Here is a 20,696-nt window from a genome sequence, read left to right as displayed (position 1 = left end):
ATGCGAAGGGTTGTACAGTCTGCTGAGCCAGCAGAACATGTGCTGACCGGATCTGGGAACCGCCTGACTCTGGTTTGCTCGCTACTTCTTGCCCTTCTTCTTTTTCTTCTTCTTATCTGATGCGGCGGCAGGTGTTGCTGCTCCTACTGGTGCTGCGCCGTTCGCTGATGCTGCTGCTGCGCCTGTCGCCGCTTCCGTCTCCACCGCTGCCAATCCTGCTGCTGCTGATATCACTGCTGGGGTCGGTTCCGGATTCGCATCCAAGAGCGGCGTCTTCGAGCCCGCCATAGCATACGTCATGGCCTTGTTAAAGATCTCCAGCCTGCCCAAGATCGCCGACGACCGCGTGCGGTACTTGAGCGTCGTCGTGTCATCCGTCACCTTGAGCGTCAGGCTGTGCGTCGCTGCGTGCGACTTGATGAGATAGCGCGCACGGGAGGGGTTGGACTGAAAGAGCTTGATGCTGCGTTGCTGGAATTCCGGCCAGTCTTTGATGTATACCATGATGGGCGAGGGTGTGTGCCAGGGGAGAAGGGTGCGAGGTGCGAGTAGGTGACGCTGAGAAGTTGTGTCGCGTTAGAAAGTTTTTGAGCGGAGGCAGTCCGGTGCCAAGTGTCGCGCTGATAGATGGAGAGATGAGAAGTTGATGCTGTAGGATGGTGACGGTGATGCGAAGAATGATGTAAAGGTCAATGCGAAGGATGGACGTGGTCGTCTGAGAACAAGCGAAAGCTCTGCGCCGTCACGTGTGCCTGGCCTAGGCAAATATTGGCATTGTGCGAAGGTGCGCTTCCTAACAAAGTTGAAAAATTCGAGGCGAGTGAAGCCTGGTTGAAAGCTGCCAAAAAGCGGAGGAAGCAGTCGCTCTTCCAACGTCACTGCATCCTTGGCGAGTCAGCTTCATATCTTGATCCGATAGCGTCCGTACATCCATCTCTACCATCTCTTCTCCTTGGTTCCTTGCCTCGTGGACAACAACTCGAACGCACCTCCCTACCCAGCCGACTAGGTCGTAAACCGCCAAAGATGAGCACCACTTCCTCTTCGTCGTCCACCATCTCGGAAGCGGCCTCCAAAACCTACAGTGCGATCAAAGATGTTGCGCCTGGCCCGCGCAAGGCGGCATCCACACCGACGCAAACCGCGCAGCGCAAGGACAAGCCGCTCTACTCGCTCATAGCCGGTACCACCGCGGGTGCCGTTGAGGGCTTCACCACCTACCCGATCGAGTACACCAAGACCGTCTCCCAGTTTGCCGCGAAAGCCGGCGAGAAGGCTCCTGGGCCCATCACCATCGTCCGCAACACCATCGCCAAGGATGGCTTTATCGGTCTCTACAGCGGCTGCGGAGCGTTGGTGACGGGCAACGCAATCAAGGCTGGTGTACGTTTCCTAAGCTACGACCACTTTAAGAGCATGTTGAAGGACGAGAATGGCAAACTTTCGGGTCCACGATCGCTGCTGGCCGGATTGGGAGCGGGGATGATGGAGGCCATCTTTGCAGTGACCCCGTCGGAAACGATCAAGACCAAGCTCATCGATGATGGCAAGCGTGCCGTGCCCAAGTATCCACGTGGGTTGTTCCCGGGCACAGCGGCTATTGTAGCCGAAGAAGGGATCAGGGGCATCTACCGCGGTCTGTTCCCCGTCATGCTCCGTCAAGGCGCAAACTCCGCCGTGCGTTTCGGAACGTATTCGACACTCAAGAACTTTGTCTCTGGCAGCGCACGACCGGGACAGTCTCTTCCAGGTGGAATCACGTTCGGCATCGGCGCCGTGGCGGGGATTGTGACGGTGTACGCAACCATGCCGTTGGACGTCATCAAGACCCGCATGCAGACCCTCGAGGCTCGAACGAAGTACACAAACACGTTCAACTGCGCCGCGGTGACGCTGCGCGAAGAGGGCGTGCTGGCGTTCTGGCGCGGCGCCACACCGAGATTGGCGAGGTTGGTGCTGTCGGGTGGGATTGTCTTTACGGTGTACGAGGAGATTATGAGCGTGCTGGGCGCTAAGACGATGTAAAGGCGGAGAGCGAGCACGGGTGGCTCGAGGGTGGAGGGACGGTGGGCAGACATGCCCTGGACCGGGAGCGCAAGAGCGGATAACAAGGTGACCTCAAGCATCTGCATATCTGCAAGCAAGTGCGCAAGGAGAAGCTGACCGCTTCCGCACCCGCATCGCTCGAAGCATAAGCGGACGAGCACGCTCCCGCACCTACATCACATTCACACCATTCGGCAGCTCGTGGACCCGAAGCCCGCTCATACAGTCGGGCACGCACACTCAACAGCCACTCATCCACATACACACACGCACGCACGCAATCAACCACCATCGAATCGCAGTCAAAAAAGAGTCTCTGTTCAGACGAAACCGGCAGAGAGACACGGAGACAAGAAAGTATCATAGTACAGAAGTGTGGGGTTCGATGCGGGGCGACTAGAAAGGTAGTCACGACAAGGTTCATCCGACACGACGAATTTGAGAGAGGGCGGAGCGGGATACAGAAGAGCCAGGGGATATCGAACAAGGAGACGATGATGCGATCATCGACGCTTGTTGTAGGCGGCCTTCTCAGCCTCGGCACGGGCCTTGTCGCGGGTGGCCATGTCGTTGTAAGGCTTCTTCTCGGCCTCGGACATCTCCTTCCACTTGGCGCCGAGGAGACGGCCGACGTCACCGAAACCAGCCTCGGGGTTGGCCTGCTTGACGCGCTCGCGGTGGTCCTGGGAGAAGAACATGTAGGCCGAGAGAGGTCGCTTGGGGGCAGCGGGGTCCTTCTTGGACTTGGTGGCGCGCTTCTGCGTCGAGGTCGACGACTTGGTCTTGGTGTCTGCCTTGGCCATCTTGACTGTGGGGGGTGCGGATGGGTGCGGAGATGACGAGAGGAGGGTCGTATGAGAGTATGAGTCGTCGGTGAAGAAGCAGGTTGAGAGTGAATTTGCCGAGGCGAGCGAGATTGCGAGAGTGGTGGGTAGAGAAAGGTGTGAGGGTGAAGAAGATGTCAGCGTACGGTCTCTACGATTGTGCGGGACGGGCGACAGACGATAGCGGGGTCGGTGTTGATGTCAAGAAGAAATGGAATTTCCCGAGCTGCAGACACGAGACGCGTCAAGCGTGTAGTCGTGCCAGTGCAGCCACCGTCGATATCAACACCTTGCCATGATGGAGGTGTCATGCCTTCTCGACGCTGATGGTGACGAGCACAATAGCGTCGATGAACGACCAGCACATCGATCTGATGGTTTCGGCATGCTCTATCAGCCCGGACAGGCCATAGAGCCCGTTGACGCGCTTAGACTAGCACGAAGGGTCACTCGACACCGCCTAGCTGGATCGCGAGCAAGCGGATGGATGGCTGAATGTCACCATTGCAGGCGTGATCGCGACCAGATCGTGGCATACGATGGCGTTGGAAGAGATTGGCATTGTTGTGTCACCACCGACGAGGGCAATGAAGGGCATGATCACGTCTCGACGCGTCGTTCTGAGGGGGCTGCAGCGTGGGTAGGGCCCAGATTGAAATATGCTCACCTGTATGAGTGGATGTGTGTGTGTGGTGGGCGAGAGAGTTGGCGGAGAGACGATTTGGCGGGGGGTTTTGAGTGAGCCCAGCCAAACCCAGCCAAGCCCCTGCCAAATCGAGTTGAGCGACTCTCGCTGGAGCCAGCGAGTGTTTTTTTGCGGCAGCACACCAGTCAAATTTGGAAAGCTCGAAATAATTGCGTGCCAGGCGCGTGGTTTGACTGGTGAGCTGCCTGTGAGCTCGACTCACCGACGCTCTCGCGCCTTTGCCAGACCGACTCCAGACAGACGCTCAGCCAGCCCGCTTGGAAGCGCGCTTCCGTAGCCCGTCTCAACTCAGTCTCTCTGTTGCGCTTCTGCTCATGACGAACAAAGGCCAGAAGACGGTCTCTTCTAGCCTGGTCGGCTTCAGCTCTAGCGCTACCTGACGGTTCCTGCTGTGCGTGCGATTGGGAATCGTCTAAGAAGCTTGAGGAGGTCGACACAGGACAAGTGGTCCCGACAGAGCCTGGTGAGCAAAGCTTCCTACGGCCCCCCTGCCGACTACACATAAGCCTCTCCTAGATCCTGACAGCGCAGGTCACGATGCACGTTCGCGACCGTCGCGGTGCAGAGCTGCAGCTGCAAAGATGAATGCAAGAGGACCCTGAACGGTCGAGCCTCAAGCTTGGCTTACTCTTCATTGTTCTTGTACTCCTCTGCGCTTTTGCTTCACTCCCAGCATAATCAAACGCCTTGTCGAGAGACTTTGAGAGCTCTCAGACGTCACGAAGAGCTTCCGTGGTGAGGTTGGAAGGCTCACGTTCGAAGGAAGGGTGGCTGCTCATTGAATATGGCACTTGGTCCGTGCAACCCTACCTTTTGATCCGTTGCCGCTTGCGGTACGGGGTTTTGAGCGTGTGCCCGCCTTTTTCTGGCGGCACGAATCTCGCATTTCGATAACAGTCTCGGTCTAACATTTCGAGGCATCGACGCTGCAAGGCCTGTGCGAGGACCCCTAAGTGACGCCGGCGGTTCGGTGTCATAGCGCATCATTCAGGCGATGCGGCTGACCATGCAGGCGAGGCGCTGCAGAAGATTAAGCTTGGCAGATCGCAATCTGATCTGTACGCTACCACCATCTCGATCTGCCGACAAGTACATCAAGCAACGATCATGTCGTCAGCTCAATCGGAAGACCAAGCCCAGGATCACGAGGCGATGGCCTCGGCGCTCGAACACCTCGTATCCTCGGGTCCACTGCACGAGACGGACGAGCAGCTTCAGTCGGGCACTTCAGAGCATACGGCCGTGACGCCAGGTCCGATATCCGTGCAAAAGCATTCAAAGTGGTGGGGTCGTTTCTTCCCCGACCGCTTCGAGTCGACGATGGACAAGCTGTTCGCCAGCCACCACATGGGCAACTATGTGGCCATCCGGGGTCAGCCAGAAAAGAAGATCTTCGAGAGCATGCCCATTTACGTTCGCGTCGGCATGCATCTACTCTTCTTCAAGAGCAAGGAGCAGTCCTTCTTACGATACAAGTCAGTCGAAGACCTGCTCAAGACCGTGTCCATCCGTCAGGGCAAGGTGTACGACGATGAATCGAATCCGCAGGCCGTGCTAGAGCACATTCAGAGCTTTATCAGGACCTATTCGATCAACTTGGACGAGCTGCAGCAACCCGACCCTTCTCAGTACCCAAACTTCAACTCGTTCTTCTTCCGCAAGCTCAAGCCGGGTGCGAGACCCATCGCCGAGCCAGAGAATGCGTCGGTCGTGTCTTCGTGCGCCGACTGCCGATTGACCGTGTTCAGCGATGTAGCCGAGGCGACCAAGTTCTGGATCAAGGGCGAGGGCTTCACGCTGGACAGGCTCATTGGCGACACCAACCTCGCCGACCGTTGCTTTCCCCCCGGCAGCTCGATCGCCATTTTCCGCCTGGCTCCGGCTGATTACCATCGCTTCCACCACTCTGTCGGACCGGCAGTGTGCGGGCCGACAAGACACATTCCGGGCGAATACTTTACGGTGAATGTGAGTGTTGGCAGCGTACAAGACAGGTGACGAGGAACCGTCCTACTGACATGCCACCCGATCTCAAATTTTGCTATCATTTTGGTGCCACCTTTTTGCTGCCCGAATTTCTCGACTCTCGAACATACTTTGACCGACCGCCGTGTCCATGCTCGCCTCCGACACGTGGCTCAAACACCTGCAGCCGCAAGCTGTCAACGCCGACTTTGATGTTTTCTCCGAGAACCGCAGGGATGTGCTGACGATGAACTGGAACCCAAAGGGAGACGGCGGTCCTTCGATCCCCGTTGCATTCGTTGCCATTGGTGCCATGCTAGTCGGCTCGATCGGCTGGACCAACGCTACACAGGGCTCGAGCATCCAGCGAGGCGACGAGTGCGGCTACTATGCATATGGCGGCTCGACGAACATCCTGGTGTTCCCACCCGAGGCCAAGATCCAATGGGACCAGGATCTGCTCGACAACTCACGCAAAGAGATCGAGACCATGGTGCGTGTCGGTGACCGCATCGGCATTTCCAACGCTTGATCGAGTCCTTCCACTTCTCGCCCGCAGCTCGGCCAAGGGGCATGCACGCTGTATATACCATGGCATTTGTTGGAACCTTCTCAAGGAAGACCTTGACTGTGGTCTGTCCTCTGTCAAAGACATTCAAATGAGTTGATGGGAGGGAGGTCCACCATTTGACCGACGCGCAAATGGACGCGTCTGCGACCGGGGTCTTCTGGATCCCGCACCCTGTGTGACTGAATAAGAAGAAGAGCAGATTTCGACAAAAGAGCTCTAACTGAGAAAGGGGAATTTCTGACGCCCAAATGCGTGCGTCTCTGCATCTGCGGTCAAACCCCCACGGCTGAGCCCTTTTTGGAAGCCCACCTCACAAGACCCTGATGCGTGTGGCACAATCATTCTCATCAGCATCTCCATCCAGTCAGTCAGTCCCTTACTCCGCCACATCTTCTTCGATCGCACCAGCCATATCCGTCCAGGTTTGCCGATTCAGACCACATCAGATCGCTCACAGATCATTGCAAGGCCCTTCAGCTGCGCAACGACTTCACACTACCTGCAACCGCCACCATTTCCGTCTCACGCTTCAGTCAAGCATCCCAGAGATTAGCTCGACATGCGGTGACATCAAGCCCACGAGCGGCCGAGGCCGTAGCAGCAGTGAATCAGCTCCCCCGCCAAGAGATATGCTGTGCTGCAGGTCCGTCTCGGCTTCCCCACATATCCACACGGCGAGCTCACTCGAGCTCACAATCTGGCAGTGCTTTCGGGGAAACGGGCAAACCAGCACACAAAGGAGAGACTACCGATAAGGACCTCGCATCATCCAAGAAGAGCGCAACCCGGAGATCATTCAGCTCGACCCGTATCCGAGAGAAGACCTCACCGCGCTCTTATCGAAACACCGATCTCAATGTCGACGCAGGGAAAAGCACACAACCACAATGGTGGAACACTTCATCCGCAAGCTCAAGTCAGAATTTGGATCAATCCCTGGATGCTTTGGATCGCCAGCTAGCCGCTGCATCATGGCCATTCGGCCCTTCTCGACCTCAGGACCTCTACAGAGACGCCTACGTGGCCCATCCGGACCGCTTCGATTGGAGGAAGCGATGCGGAGAGATAGCACAAGCTGTCAGCCGCCAAGCCGCTCCTTCTCCGCGTTTGCAACGCAGGCGTGCTTCAGCATCCATGGTGTCGGGTCAGGAGAGCAAGATCGCAGCAAAGTCTCGACGGACGGCGGAACGAAAGATGGACGATCGATCGCAGCGCATCAGCAGAGAAAAGGCGGCGCAACTCCTCTTACGGAACGCCGAGCGCGAGCCCATTCGTCAAGAGGCAAAGCTATATCGCGACAGATGGACTGGACTGCTCAACTACGAACGCACGCAGGAGCTTGCTGCCATCGCAGAGAGGCGCAAAGCACCCATCGACAAGCTCGTCGAGGAGGGTATCGCAATCGATGGGCTGCAGGCGTATTGGCAGGACGACAGCAAGCGTCATTTTGGCAAGCGAGTCGCCGTCTTCAAGCTCGATGCTGCCGAGCCACTGCCGCGTACGTTGTTCCGCGCCGGAGACAAGGTCACCATCATGCCTTCGACGGCTTCTTCCATGACCAGCATGGACCCCGCATCGCTTTTGGAAGATGAGTTTGTGATCGAGGCCGAGGTCGTCGAGCGACAGCGTACGTTCCTGCGTCTCAAGTTCGACGAGAACGACGAAGACGTCGATCTGGTCTCGTGCCCGTCGTGGCGTCTCGATTACGGCTTCAACGATCTCACCTTCGAGCGCATCAAGGCAGCGCTCGAGGCTTTGGAGCATGACGTCGAGCACATCGAGACCCACTACGGCTCTCGGTATCAGTACATCTTGTCCGGCACTCGTTTGAGCGACGTCATCCTCGGCATTGACCCTCCCGTCGACCGCGTCACTCGAGGTGCCTTCTGGGAGGACGCCCGCGTTCAAAGTTGGTACGACCGATTCGCTCGTCAAGACCCCATCGTGATGGACGGCGATCCTCTGCCCGAGCTCAATCGCTCGCAGACGCAGGCAGTAGCCATGATGCTACGAGAGCGCATCTCCCTCATTCAAGGACCTCCTGGTACTGGCAAGACTCGCACCATTGTGACGGCCATCAAGTTGCTCAAGCAGGACTTTAAGGTGCCTCACCCCATCATGCTCGCCGCGCACACCAATGTCGCCGTCGATAATCTGGCGGATGGATGCATCAAAGCAGGCCTCCGTGTTGTTCGCATCGGGCCGTCAGCTCGTGCAAGGGCGGGCATCGATCAGTACACGCTCGACGCCTACTTTTTGCGTCATCCAGCCAAGGCGCGCCTGGATCAAATCAAAAGGCAGCTCGACACTCTCGAGAGGCTCAAAAGCGAATACGAGTTCGGGCGCATGGGCAGCTCCAGCACGAGTACCGCGTCCGAGATTGCAGACCAGCTTGAACAGGGCGAGGCCGCGATCGCGCAGGTCGTAACGCAGAGTTGGGAAGACGTCATGGCCGAGCAAGAAGAGCAGCGCGAAGGTGGCGCTGCCTCGGAAGAGTACGAGGCCATCAAGAAGCAGCTCAATCGCCTCAAGGCCACCTACTACTTCCTCCGTGCCTCCATCCGCGGCGAGATCCTCAACAGTGCCGATGTGATCTGTGGTTCAGCCATCGCAGCTGGCTCGCCGGAGCTCGACATGATCGATCTTCCGGTTGTATTCTTCGACGAAGCATCCATGGCTACGGAACCTGTGTCGCTTGTTCCGCTCATGAAGGGATGTCGACATCTTTCCATCATCGGCGATCACAAGCAGCTTCCTCCTGTGGTGACTAGTGTCGAGGCTAGGCAGGGCGGCCTCTCGCGCAGTCTATTCGAGCGCCTCATCGAGAGCGGCAACAGCATCCCATCGACCATGCTCAACGTGCAATTTCGCATGCACCCGAGCCTGGCGGAGTTCCCGAACAAGACATTCTACGACGGTGCCCTGGAGAACGGCAATGGCACCGAGTCGATCGCCCCAGTCGCCTCGAGCTACTGGCCTCGCAGCCCCGATGCCGACAAGGTAGACGCACAACGTCTCTGCTTCGTCAACCACACAGGTCGCGAGATGAAAGCGGAGAACTCTACCTCGCTCTGCAACGTGTCGGAAGCGCGCATCGTTGTCGACGTCGTCACCGACCTTCTGCGACAGAATTTAGACCTGACCGGGGACGACATTGGCATCGTGACACCGTACGCGGGGCAGCAGATCCTGCTAGAAAAGATGCTGCATAACGAAGCGTCCGATGCACGCAAGCAGGCTGCCGGCATCCTCCAGACCCGGTCTTCCCAGCTTGGCAGCGTCGACATCCACACCGTTGACGGTTTCGAGGGGCGCGAGAAGAAGGTCATCCTCTTTTCGACCGTGCGGACCAACCCTCAAGGCTACGTGGGCTTCCTGGCTGACGGTAGACGACTTAATGTCGCCCTCACTCGAGCTCAAAGCGCACTGTTCCTGATCGGCAACATCGAGACGTTCAAAAAGGCCCAGCTCAGTCAAGCTGCGTACGGGCGGGTGGAGAGTCCGAACCTCGAAGTGCTTCATAGCTACGCTGCTTATCTCGAACAGCGAGGTGCCGTGTTCAATCTTGACAGAGGCGATCTGCACGAGGAGGCGGAGAATGTGGAGGAAGACGAAGTGGTCGACAGCGATGCGGACGTCAGAGGGATTGACCCGGATGCAGCGGATTGGCAGCACATGCTTGCTGAGCGCGACACTGCCTAGTGAAAGGAAGCCCTCGGGTTCAGGATATGTTGCAGGCGAGAGGGATCGATTGTTGCTTTAATTGCGATTGCATTTCAGTCATGACACTTGCGTGTGCCGCAGCGGTGGATGAAGAGTGGTGTTACGTTTGGTCAAAGGCCAAGGCGATTACTTCTTGTCAAGGTTGTTGAGCTGGTTCTCGACCTGCAAGTAGAGGAAAAGAAGGCGGGCGTCAGCTGCCGTACAAAGTGCCTGGCTTCGCCTATTCGAGATCGTTCACTTACGTCGTCAAGGTGCTCGCGCTGCTTCTTGATGGATGCTCGAAGCTTCTCGAGCTTCTCCTTCTCGGCCTGCTGGACGTACTGATTCTCTTGAGCCTGCAATGTATGAGGAAGTGAGAGCAAACAAAAAGATCGTCAGTAACGGCTCAGCGCTGCATGTACTCAGTTAAAGCGTCGTGAACGTACCTGCTCGCGCTTGGACCAGCCCTGGGACGAAGCGGTAGCGCCCGCCTTGTCGGTGGGTCCGTCAGCGTAGCCTCGAGCCGCCATGGCGAAAGTGGGAGCCTTGGTGACGCGGGCGAGCGCAGAAGTCGAGACACGGAGGAGAGACATGTTGCAAAGGCGAAAGGTGTTCCAAATAGAAAGAGATGATGGTGAGTAGCAAAGAGAACGAAGTGTTGATGAAAGGGAGATGTCGCCCATCGGAACCCTGGCTGGAACGCTCGAAGTGGAGCGTTGCGCAGCATGCACTGGCCAACGTCATTCGGCAGCGCAGTACAGCGCCCTCAAGCTGTGGCCTCGAAACCGCACGAAAGCGTGTCCCTCACTGATCGCCCAAGATCGATGTTAAGGCGTGACGGAGCTGCTCGGAACCGCTCTGGAATCGGGCAACTCGTGGCAAGCCTGGGCACACGTTTGGAATTTCCAGAGAAATTCATCGCAGGCTGAGAGCTCTTTCAGAAACCAAGGCAGCAGGTGGCTCTATGAGTTTGCCCACCAGCCGGGAGCCGGATCCGCACCCTCGCCTGCAAGCGCACTTGTTCGTCGTCGTCGTTGTTCGTTGATTGACATCGTACTTTGTTTGCTGCCGTCATCCACCACTCGTCACTCCTGTATATCACATTCAAAATGGTCTTCGCTCAGCTCGTCGCCCGCTCCACCATCGGCGCTGTATGTGTCAACTTCGATTTCAGCAATCGCCGCCACTCGAAACTGCAGCCAATTGGCAACCGTCAACGAAGAAAGCACGACACCAATTAGACCCCTCCAACTGACAAGGACCACCTACGACTTTGCACTTGCTTCTGATGATACAGGTCCGATCCGCCTCGCGAACTCAGGTGCGAGCTCTTTCCAGCTCTGCCGTCGCCTCCAAGGGTACGCATTTGACCAAACTACCAGCAAGCACGTGCATATGGATTCGATCAACTGACCTCGCTTCTTCTCGCCTTGCTGAACGACGACATGGCAATCTGGCATCCACGACTACATCTGAACAGACTTCGTCCAGGAGCTCTACGTCAAGGAGCTCAAGGGCTACAAGGCTCCCCCCAAGGTGAGTTGCAGTCCGCGCACAGGGCACCTGTCGACACACTTTCATCGAACATCGAACATCCTCAACTGACCTTGTCTCATCCATCTCTCCACGTATTATCCTCGATTTTGCAGGCCGCTGACTCTCACAAGGGTCAGGTGCGCGAGTTTGCGACCCCCTCGGCGCCCAAGGCCCCCGCTGTGCCCTCGTCGTCGGAGCTCTCTTCGCAGCTCGAGGCCTACTCCTCGTCCGAACCCGACCACGCCGAGGCCCCCGCTTCGTCTTCGTCGGAAGGCGCGCTGACCGAGGGTGGCGATGTCAACGCCTACCTGCGCGAGGCTGCTGCCGACGTCAAGGTCGAGGCTCACCACTAAACGTGGCGTTGCAAAACACACGTAAACCTCACTAGGACCTTGTTGCTTCGCTCAATACAAGGTACACGTTTCTAGACTGAACTGGTCACGCCGCGCTGCTGCTTGTGTGTTCTTCCTGGTGCTCGGCAATCACTAAGTGGTCCAGCATGCATCAATGATCGTCCGACCTGAGATGCATGTGGGGCTCGGTCGATTGAGCAAGAGGGTCCAAAGGTGTCCATCACTCTTCTTCCTGAGCGATTGGGCGTGGCGAGGAGCAAGAGGTCTCACCCGCACGGTAATTTGCCCGACTTCCCTTTGTGGGCAGCAGCAGGCAGCACACGACCTAAGAAGAAAAAATGACTCGGCTCAACTGCGCCGCGTCTTTTGGTTGGTCTCTCTCACAAGTCCAATTTCTTCCTGAGACTCTCTCTGCTCAGCACAAGTCAGCCTTGCGGACGACTCAGTTTCTTTTTCTTCGCGCTTAGCGGGCATCAAGAGAGCGTGCGAGCCCGTCACACATCGTCTCCGCAGTCAATCCTTCTTCTTGCTCACCACAAGACCTCTACCATCTCTGACGTTCTCTTTCGACCAAGCAGCAGAAGCTCGGAGCATATACAGCATCCGACACTCGTAGCGCTAGGAGTTCTCGACCGGTTCTTGTTCTTCTGCATCTCGTCCTTGCAAGTCTCGACTCGACATATAGCAGCAGCATCGAGCATCGAAGCAGGACTTCAGACACACACCCACCAGCCGTATCGTTTCGCAGTCCAGCACCCCCTCGCACAACACCTCTCCCAAAATGGCAGCAGCAGTCGCCTCGAACGGCGACGTGGCCCAGCTCACAAAAGACATGCAAAAAGTGGCGATCGACTACGACAACCTCAACCCGCTCAGCCCCGAGGTCATTGCCAAGCAGGCGACGATCAACATCGGCACCATCGGCCACGTAGCCCACGGTAAATCCACCGTCGTAAAGGCCATCTCGGGTGTGCAGACCGTTCGATTCAAGAACGAGCTGGTGCGCAACATTACCATCAAGCTCGGTTACGCCAATGCCAAGATCTACAAGTGCGAGCGCGACGAGTGCCCGCGGCCACAGTGCTACAAGTCGTATCCGTCGGACAAGGAGGCGCACCCGGAGTGCGAGGTGTCGGGTTGTGGGGGGAAGATGAAGCTTCTGCGTCACGTTTCGTTCGTCGATTGCCCGGGACACGACATTCTCATGGCGACCATGTTGAACGGTGCTGCGGTGATGGACGCCGCGCTGTTGCTGATTGCGGGCAACGAATCGTGTCCTCAACCGCAGACCTCGGAGCATTTGGCTGCTGTCGAGATCATGAAGCTCCAGCACATCATCATTCTGCAAAACAAGGTCGACTTGATTCGCGAACAGGCGGCAGAGGAACACTGGAAGTCGATCATCAACTTTGTCAAGGGTACCGTCGCCGATGGCGCGCCCATCGTCCCCATCTCCGCCCAGCTCAAGTACAACATCGATGCGGTGAACGAGTACATTGTCAAGCGCGTCCCCGTGCCCGTGCGCGATTTCACCTCGCCACCACGCCTCATCGTCATCCGTTCGTTCGACGTCAACAAGCCGGGTGCCGAAGTGGACGAGCTGCGCGGTGGTGTTGCTGGAGGCTCGATCCTGTCCGGTGTGCTCAAGATCGGACAGGAGATCGAGGTTCGCCCGGGTATCGTGACCAAGGACAACGAGGGTAAGATCCACTGCAAGCCCATCTTCTCCCGTGTCGAATCGCTGCTCGCCGAGCACAACGATCTCGACTTTGCCGTCCCCGGTGGTCTCATCGGTGTCGGCACCAAGATCGACCCCACCCTCTGCCGTGCCGATCGTCTCGTCGGCCAGGTCCTCGGCGCAGTCGGTCAACTGCCCGCTATCTACACCGAGCTCGAGATCAACTACTTCCTCCTCCGTCGCCTCCTCGGCGTCAAGAGCGACGACAAGAAGCAGACCAAAGTCCAAAAACTCGCCAAGAACGAGGTGCTCATGGTCAACATCGGTTCCACCTCCACCGGTGGACGCGTGATGAGCGTCAAAGCGGATCTGGCCAAGATCTTTTTGACCAGCCCAGCCTGTACCGAGGTGGGCGAGAAGATCGCCTTGAGCAGGAGGATCGACAAGCACTGGCGTCTGGTCGGTTGGGGTACCGTTAGGAGGGGGACTACGTTGGAGCCTGAGAGCAACTAGGGCGATATCTCGCGCTTTTACGGCATTGTATGATTGAAAAACAACATCACCTTTGATCTGAACTTGAACGATCGTGGCGTGTTGAGTGGATGGATTGAGTTGTGCTGGGTCCGGCTGGACGGATGGGATCTGCATGGGTGAGTGGATGCGCTCGCATAGTCACGAGAAGATCGGTGTCGTGTGACTGTGTACTCAAAAGGCTTGACAGACGAGCACAGACGGTCCGACGGAGGATCGTGACTTTTTCCATTGCAGCATGCGCCAGCCAAAACAGTTGCACCCTGCTGCTCCTCCTTTCCTCTCATGCTACCCGTGCCCATCCTCTGCATAGTAACCCTCCCGATCTAGGGCGAAGCAATGAACTTCCCCGCAACGCACTGTCGTACCACCTCCTCGATCCTTGTCCCCTCGCCGATACTCACCACCCCCAATCCGCTCACCGTCTTGCCCAGCACCTTCCACCGCAAATGCACCGCACTGGGCACGGTCTGTCCACCCTCAATCTGACATCTCGCCAACAACTTTCGCGTATCGCCCTCGGACCCCGCGAGGGGGAGAGTCTCGTTGATCTTCCAAAACAAACTCTTGGTTTCGGCGACGTAGGTCGCGGTGGGTTTGCTCATAATGTTGCTGACGGTGGAGGGTTGGAGTTGGACGGCGAATTGGAGGTCCTGCACCACGGCGGGGGGTTCGGTTGACGATGAGAGGCGAGAGGTGGTGTTGGGCGTGTAGGTGAGGAGGAACGACGTTTGGTGTGGTTCACATCGCCATTGGGCGTGCAGTTGGACGGGAACGTACTCGTTCTTGCGCGAATCCGAGATGTGCAGTTGGTATTTGAGCACCACCGCCTGACCCCCATTGCCCGTTGGGACGGTACCTTGCTCGAGCAAGGCTTTGGTGTCCAAGAGATACTCCCCCGCAGCGTTCGCTACCGGAGTCAGGAACGCCGGGTTCGGCGCTGCCTTTTCCAACTGCTCAAACGACTCGATGCGGATATGCATCTTCCCCCCCGCACCAGCAGCAGCGGCCGGAGTGACGGCAATCGAAAGCTCACCCACCACCATCACCTTGGAGATCTCCCGCCCGACAAAGATCGCGTTGACCCGCTCAGAGAGGCTCGCCTTGACGGGCGACGTGGTGGCGCTGTTCTCAAAGGGGTTCGACGAGGAGGCGACCGAGGCGATGGATTGCGTTCGGTGCGCACCGACGCCTGCGGTGCCGGTGAAGGTGCTCTGCGGGGCGAAGGGCGAAGGGGATACAGGCGCGCTGGCTTGCGGAGATGCGGTGAGCGTGCCGAACTGGCTCAGGCGATTCTCGTCTCCCCCTGATGCCCCGACGGCGCCGAAGGCCGGGTTGTATGTTGTGTTGCGCACGTCGCGGCGATCGCGTCGTGTGGTGCCGCGACGGGTGGGTGGACCGCTCGTGAGCAGAGTCGACTTCATGCGCTCAAGTGCGGCCTTGTCCTTGGACGCGTCCTCGGTGATGGGTTGGCTGGCGATGTTCATGCTGCTGACGCGGTTGTTGAGCGTGCTGTCGAAGGTGTCGCGCGAGTCTTCGTCGTCGTCCATGAGGGAGGAGCCGGCAGCTGCAGGGCTGGTGGCTGCACCGGGGATAGCAGCGGTCTCCCACGGCTTGCGGTCGGGTGGTGGGATGGAGTAGCCTTCCGAGTCGACGAGCGGCGCAGCAGTGTCGGAGCCGGTAGCGCCAGCAGCTGAGGCGGAGGGTGTGGTTCTCTTTGAGGGTGCTGATGATGGTACCATGGGCGCCATCAGTCCTCCACCTGATCCTGGAGCCATCGAGTCCATCGAATCGTCGCCTGGTGCGAGACCTGCAGCGTTGCGTGACGACGAGCTGGCTCCACCTGGCGCTGCCGAGTTCTGTCGCAATGTTCCGCTGCGGTTCATGGACGAGAAGGAGGAATCGGCGGGCTCGTCCGGCAAACCACCGTACACGGTCTGGGTGTTGGCAGAATCCTTGTTGGCGCGTCCACGGCCGAATCGGCTAAAGGCGTTCTTCAAGGTGGATCCGGTTGACTTGCTGGGTGTGCCGTCCTGTGTACGGTCGGCCGAGTGGATCGAGGCGGAAGAGGCGCCGAACTCGCCGAGACCGGCACCGTTGGACCTGCCTCGTGAGGAGCTGTCGGCGCCCGTGCGGCTGCTGATGCTGCGGCCTGCGACCGAGGACTGGCGATTGAGACTCGTCGGGGCAGCAGGACGTGGAGCTGCCAACCTTCCATTGCGAGCGGCAGAAGAAGACGTGCCGCCGACAGTGCCGTTCTTGAGGATAAAGTCCTGCATGTCGGCTTGGGTATCAAAGGTGAGGCATTCCTGCATGGTCTTTTCGGAGCTCGACATGATGCGCTGAGCAGCATCGCTCTGTGCGGTCTCGAACTTAGCAACGGTCTCTTTGAGCAGCTCGAGTCGTTGCGCGTCGATGCGCTGGTACGCTTCAAATGCGAAGGGTGCTTCTGTCTCCCAGATCTCCATGGTCTGCGATATGGAGCGCTCGGTCTCTTGCACCTTTGCATTAGCCTGGGATGCCTTCTTGGAGGAAGCGCCTTCGAGCTTCTTCTGGTCTTTCTGCAGCTGCGATTCGAGCGAGTTGAGCTCTCGCAGAGTGTTGGCGAGCGAGTCGTCGTGATCCTTGATGCGACCCCATTCGCCTTTCGAGCTTGCATTTCGGATGGGACCCTCGCAGTCTTCGGCGATGCGCTTCTCCAACTCGCCGTGGGCACTGGCTACTTCCGCAAGCTCCTGAACAAGTCGCTCGTAGACAGGTGCATAGCCGGGAGGGATGGAAGAGGGATCCGAGAGAAAGGTGCGTTTGGAGATCTTTTGAAGTTGCTTGAGGTAGGCTTCCTCCAATTCGCGACGGGCAGCAAAGTAGTCTGCGAGCTCCTCGTTGAAGAGCTTTGCTTTGCGAAGGCGCTGCTGTACGAGATTGGTCGTGTCGCGCGGCTTGCCAGAGATAAAGGCGTTGGCGTAGGCGTTTGGCGCAAAGGCTGCGCCTGGATTGGGTTCAGCCATGTGGGTGTGTAGCGTCGACGCTGGGCTGTCACGGTTTCAATGCAGAGAGAAGCGTGGTCGCTGCACACCAATGATGGCTGGAGTGAGACGGCTGCGACTGCTGTGGTGGGTATATGATGAGAGTGCTTCGACGAGAGCGAGATGGTGTCTGAGAATAGACGATGGATGATCTGCTTACTGCTCCTCAAATTGGAGGTCCATGCGTGCCGCCCCGGCCCGATCTGGCAGCTTGATTCCCCACGAAACTCACGCCTGAGGTGGAGTTGAGTGCGCCTACGCACGAGAAAAGGAGCCCCCCGCGTCGGCTTATTGTTTGAAAGATTGACGGCAGGCAGAATGCATCCATCGCGCAGCCTTCGATCGTCGGATCTATTTGTTTGGTGGCATTTCTAGGAAAAGGAAAAATGGTCGAGGCATCTAAGCAGTTGTTGCTGGAAAATCCAATTCTTTGTTTTCGGACAAAAGGCACGGTGACGGCATTTTTCTGCTCTGGGCGATTCCAGCCAACCGAGCGTTCGAGGATCGACAAATCTGATTCTTGCTTTCCGCTTGCTGTCTGTTGTTGTTGTTCTTCTTCGACAGCTGTCTGTCTCTTGGGCCGAAGACGAATTGTTGTGATGGTTTCGACCTATTGATGCTGGCATCGAAGCCAGTCTGAGTTCAGTTGGCGTTGAAAGAAGAGGCCGGAATGGTTGCTTTAGAGGCGAGGTTCGACAAGGCACGTTACCACTCCCTTGTCGACTCGCTTGTCTACCGCTGATGAAAACCCTGGAGCGCTTCTTCTCGAGAACCCTGAATCGAGCCCCGTCCTCGGCTGTGGAACTGTTGCTCTCTGGAGCCGACTTGCACAAGCTGCAACCGTGAATCAACTCTGCAGTCCGCGACCTTTTTACTCAAACAGATTCGAGGGTGGCGTGCGTCGGCCCTGCTCGTCTCCGAGAGTGAGCCATGTCGATCCCATCTCCAGCCCGGTTGTCTTTGCATCGACGCGATACTGATCCGGACCCCGTCTCACCACAAGCACGCTGAACCCTGACGCTGGTCTCGCCTCGGACTCGTATCGTTCCTGTTGAGCTTCTCTTAGCTCAATCAAGCTCGCGTAGCCTCAACGAGGCAACGACGACGTGTGTTGACACTCTCAATGAATGAAAGAATGCTCGCCAACCTCGGCCTGACCGACACGACGATGGCTCTTGAGCCAAGAGCCAAGAAAGGCTGGCTGAGAGCCTTCAAGATAATAATTAAAAAAACGCAGCGGCTGCTGCTGTGGGCGGTACAGGGAGCAGGGCTTCGCCAATTTCGAGTAAGCAATTCGAAAGCTGACCGCGTCAGTGCACGCTCGGTCTCTGTCTCTTGATGCGGCTCTGCTCTGCCAGACAGGCTCAGCAAAAAGGCTGTGTGAGCCTGGCAGCGGTGCATTTTCCCTCTTGGGCCGTTCGGCTCAAGTGTCGTCCTCTGCCATCTCACCGCTGCTCGCTTGCCCAGCTCTCGACCCTGGAGTCTCGCAGACAAACACACAGACGCACCCTCTCGCATCCTCGCATCCATCCCTCCCATCCCTCAGCCAGCCAGCCACCTCCAACTCACCGCGTCGCCTTTTCGCCTTCGCCTCCACCACCACAACCATCCGCCCGCCCACCTTCAACGTCTGCCTTAGTCGAGACTTTCCCATACGATCCTTCTAGGTCCCTCAAACTTGAACCCGGACCTGTCACGATCCTCCTCCACTCAAGCACGTCCGTCTGCAAGACTGCTCGACTTTTGATCGCTTCACAACGGCATCCGTGATTCGCAATCTGGTGCTCCTCAACGTCGACTCTTGATCCACGTTCATTCTGTTACGACTGTCTCGCATCGTCACCATCGTAGCATCCTCCTTTCTTCTGCTCAACGGACCTGAAATCAGCGCAGCAGCCTGATCAAGCAACAGCCGCATCACCGCGTCCTCGAAACGTGCATCTAAGCCCAACCGTTCCAGTTGAACAATTCTCACCGAACTCTCACACAAGATGGCCGACTTTGTCAAGCTTTCCATCTTTGGTACCGTCTTCGAGGTCACCACCCGATATGTCGACTTGCAACCCGTCGGCATGGGTGCTTTCGGTCTCGTCTGTTCCGCAAACGACCAGCTCACCAGCACCTCCGTCGCCATCAAGAAGATCATGAAGCCCTTCTCCACACCCGTTCTCTCCAAGCGTACCTACCGAGAGCTCAAGCTCCTCAAGCACATCCGTCACGAGAACGTGCGTATTCGCCGCTCAGCGCCCCAGCTTGATGTCTGAGCTCAAAGCGAGCTTGGTCCAAACCCAAGAGGTGCAAGAAACATCACTGCTCTGTTTTGCGCCGCATTCTGACACCATTTTTCCTCATCTCATGCGCCTCTTCGCACCCGACAGATCATCAGCCTGAGCGACATCTTCATCTCGCCTCTCGAGGATATGTGAGTCTCAGCCGTGACAGCAGAGCGAGCAGCTGGGTGAGACGGCATTGCCTCGCATGCACAGCTGCTCCGCGAGTCGCTGATTTGCGTCCCTTTACGCTTCTCGCGCAAAGCTGCTGACACGAGTAACCATTTCTTCTTCCTTCACTCGCATTCTACAGCTACTTTGTCACGGAGCTCCTCGGTACCGATCTGCACCGCCTTCTCACTAGCCGACCGCTCGAGAAGCAGTTCATCCAGTACTTCTTGTACCAAATCCTCCGAGGTCTCAAATACGTCCACTCGGCAGGCGTCGTCCACCGTGACTTGAAGCCCAGCAACATCCTCGTCAACGAAAACTGCGATTTGAAGATCTGCGACTTTGGTCTCGCCCGTATTCAGGACCCACAGATGACCGGATACGTCAGCACAAGATACTACCGAGCTCCCGAGATCATGCTCACCTGGCAAAAGTACGACGTGGCCGTCGATGTCTGGAGTGCAGGATGCATCTTTGCCGAGATGCTCGAGGGCAAGCCGCTCTTCCCCGGCAAGGACCACGTCAACCAGTTTTCCATCATCACCGAGCTGCTTGGCACACCACCAGACGAGGTCATCAAGACCATCTGCTCCGAAAACACGCTCCGATTCGTTCAGTCGTTGCCCAAGCGAGAGCGCGTTCCTTTCTCGCAAAAATTCAAGAATGCCGATCCCATGGCATTGGATCTGCTCGAAAAGATGCTCGTCTTTGACCCCAGGACACGAATCAGCGCTGCCGAGGCGCTCGCACATCCCTACCTCGCTCCGTATCACGACCCGACCGACGAGCCCGAGGCGGAGGAGGCATTCGACTGGTCGTTCAATGATGCCGATCTGCCCGTCGACACGTGGAAGGTCATGATGTACTCGGAGATCCTCGACTTCCACAACATTGACAACTCGGGTCAAGAGGCCGAGGGTCCCGTCCCGCCCGTCGCCAACTAAGCAAGCTGAGCTACGCGAATCACAGCGTCTATGAAACCTGATACGCTCGCTCTGCTGCTGCTGCTGCTGCTGCTGCTGCTGCTGCTGCTCCGGTCACCGTACACTCTGCATTTCCTCCTTCCATCTGTCACGTCATTTTGGCTGAGGCTCTGCCGCTTCTGTGTTGCAAGCGGTAAGACCTCCTCGGAGCGGGGCATTCATCCTCTTGTCTCATACACACATTGCCGGGCCTCTCTTCCTTCTTGTTCTGTATCTGGCGTCGTTGTGGTATACATGCAAGCAACGCACGCATTGTCATTGCTGGAATAATCAAGTGCATTCTCTACACGGCAGCGAGCGTCAGTGCTGGTGCAAGGGTTCAAGCACGTCCGGT

General features: G+C 57.4%; 10 protein-coding genes across 10 annotated transcripts; 6 read left to right on the top strand and 4 right to left on the bottom strand.

Moving 5' to 3' along the window:
- Positions 1 to 81: 81 nt before the first annotated feature.
- Positions 82 to 504, bottom strand: PSEUBRA_004926 (Signal recognition particle, SRP9 subunit; the record flags this gene model as incomplete). The annotated part of the gene is made up of 1 exon (XM_016438373.1): positions 82 to 504. The coding sequence occupies one exon, from the start codon at positions 502 to 504 to the stop codon at positions 82 to 84; it is 423 nt and encodes a 140-aa protein (XP_016290867.1).
- A 522-nt stretch (positions 505 to 1,026) lies between these two features.
- Positions 1,027 to 2,025, top strand: PSEUBRA_004925 (Mitochondrial substrate/solute carrier; the record flags this gene model as incomplete). The annotated part of the gene is made up of 1 exon (XM_016438393.1): positions 1,027 to 2,025. The coding sequence occupies one exon, from the start codon at positions 1,027 to 1,029 to the stop codon at positions 2,023 to 2,025; it is 999 nt and encodes a 332-aa protein (XP_016290866.1).
- A 524-nt stretch (positions 2,026 to 2,549) lies between these two features.
- Positions 2,550 to 2,849, bottom strand: PSEUBRA_004924 (High mobility group box domain protein; the record flags this gene model as incomplete). The annotated part of the gene is made up of 1 exon (XM_016438383.1): positions 2,550 to 2,849. The coding sequence occupies one exon, from the start codon at positions 2,847 to 2,849 to the stop codon at positions 2,550 to 2,552; it is 300 nt and encodes a 99-aa protein (XP_016290865.1).
- Positions 2,850 to 4,683: 1,834 nt separating this feature from the next.
- PSEUBRA_004923 (Phosphatidylserine decarboxylase-related) lies at positions 4,684 to 6,073 on the top strand (the record flags this gene model as incomplete). Its single annotated transcript, XM_016438407.1, has 2 exons — positions 4,684 to 5,544; positions 5,729 to 6,073. The coding sequence occupies 2 exons, from the start codon at positions 4,684 to 4,686 to the stop codon at positions 6,071 to 6,073; spliced, it is 1,206 nt and encodes a 401-aa protein (XP_016290864.1).
- Positions 6,074 to 7,306: 1,233 nt separating this feature from the next.
- Positions 7,307 to 9,814, top strand: PSEUBRA_004922 (P-loop containing nucleoside triphosphate hydrolase; the record flags this gene model as incomplete). Its single annotated transcript, XM_016438410.2, has 1 exon — positions 7,307 to 9,814. One exon carries the CDS (start codon positions 7,307 to 7,309, stop codon positions 9,812 to 9,814), a length of 2,508 nt encoding a protein of 835 aa, XP_016290863.2.
- A 147-nt stretch (positions 9,815 to 9,961) lies between these two features.
- PSEUBRA_004921 (ATPase inhibitor, IATP, mitochondria) lies at positions 9,962 to 10,407 on the bottom strand (the record flags this gene model as incomplete). Its single annotated transcript, XM_016438382.1, has 3 exons — positions 9,962 to 9,997; positions 10,078 to 10,170; positions 10,261 to 10,407. 3 exons carry the CDS (start codon positions 10,405 to 10,407, stop codon positions 9,962 to 9,964), a joined length of 276 nt encoding a protein of 91 aa, XP_016290862.1.
- Positions 10,408 to 10,923: 516 nt separating this feature from the next.
- PSEUBRA_004920 (ATPase, F0 complex, subunit H) lies at positions 10,924 to 11,703 on the top strand (the record flags this gene model as incomplete). Its single annotated transcript, XM_016438396.1, has 4 exons — positions 10,924 to 10,965; positions 11,112 to 11,172; positions 11,295 to 11,350; positions 11,464 to 11,703. The coding sequence occupies 4 exons, from the start codon at positions 10,924 to 10,926 to the stop codon at positions 11,701 to 11,703; spliced, it is 399 nt and encodes a 132-aa protein (XP_016290861.1).
- A 781-nt stretch (positions 11,704 to 12,484) lies between these two features.
- On the top strand, positions 12,485 to 13,894 carry PSEUBRA_004919 (Translation initiation factor 2, gamma subunit, C-terminal; the record flags this gene model as incomplete). The annotated part of the gene is made up of 1 exon (XM_016438397.1): positions 12,485 to 13,894. The coding sequence occupies one exon, from the start codon at positions 12,485 to 12,487 to the stop codon at positions 13,892 to 13,894; it is 1,410 nt and encodes a 469-aa protein (XP_016290860.1).
- Positions 13,895 to 14,238: 344 nt separating this feature from the next.
- On the bottom strand, positions 14,239 to 16,920 carry PSEUBRA_004918 (Muniscin C-terminal; the record flags this gene model as incomplete). The annotated part of the gene is made up of 1 exon (XM_016438374.1): positions 14,239 to 16,920. The coding sequence occupies one exon, from the start codon at positions 16,918 to 16,920 to the stop codon at positions 14,239 to 14,241; it is 2,682 nt and encodes an 893-aa protein (XP_016290859.1).
- Positions 16,921 to 18,929: 2,009 nt separating this feature from the next.
- Positions 18,930 to 20,323, top strand: PSEUBRA_004917 (Protein kinase domain protein; the record flags this gene model as incomplete). Its single annotated transcript, XM_016438402.1, has 3 exons — positions 18,930 to 19,163; positions 19,317 to 19,360; positions 19,522 to 20,323. 3 exons carry the CDS (start codon positions 18,930 to 18,932, stop codon positions 20,321 to 20,323), a joined length of 1,080 nt encoding a protein of 359 aa, XP_016290858.1.
- Between the last annotated feature and the right edge of the window lie 373 nt (positions 20,324 to 20,696).

The sequence above is a fragment of the Kalmanozyma brasiliensis genome, assembly GCF_000497045.1.
Source record: "Kalmanozyma brasiliensis GHG001 unplaced genomic scaffold PSEUBRA_SCAF4, whole genome shotgun sequence".
In the NCBI taxonomy this organism is placed as follows: domain Eukaryota; kingdom Fungi; phylum Basidiomycota; class Ustilaginomycetes; order Ustilaginales; genus Kalmanozyma; species Kalmanozyma brasiliensis.
Note: the sequence above shows the minus strand (reverse complement) of the source record. Positions and strands in the feature narration are given on the sequence as shown.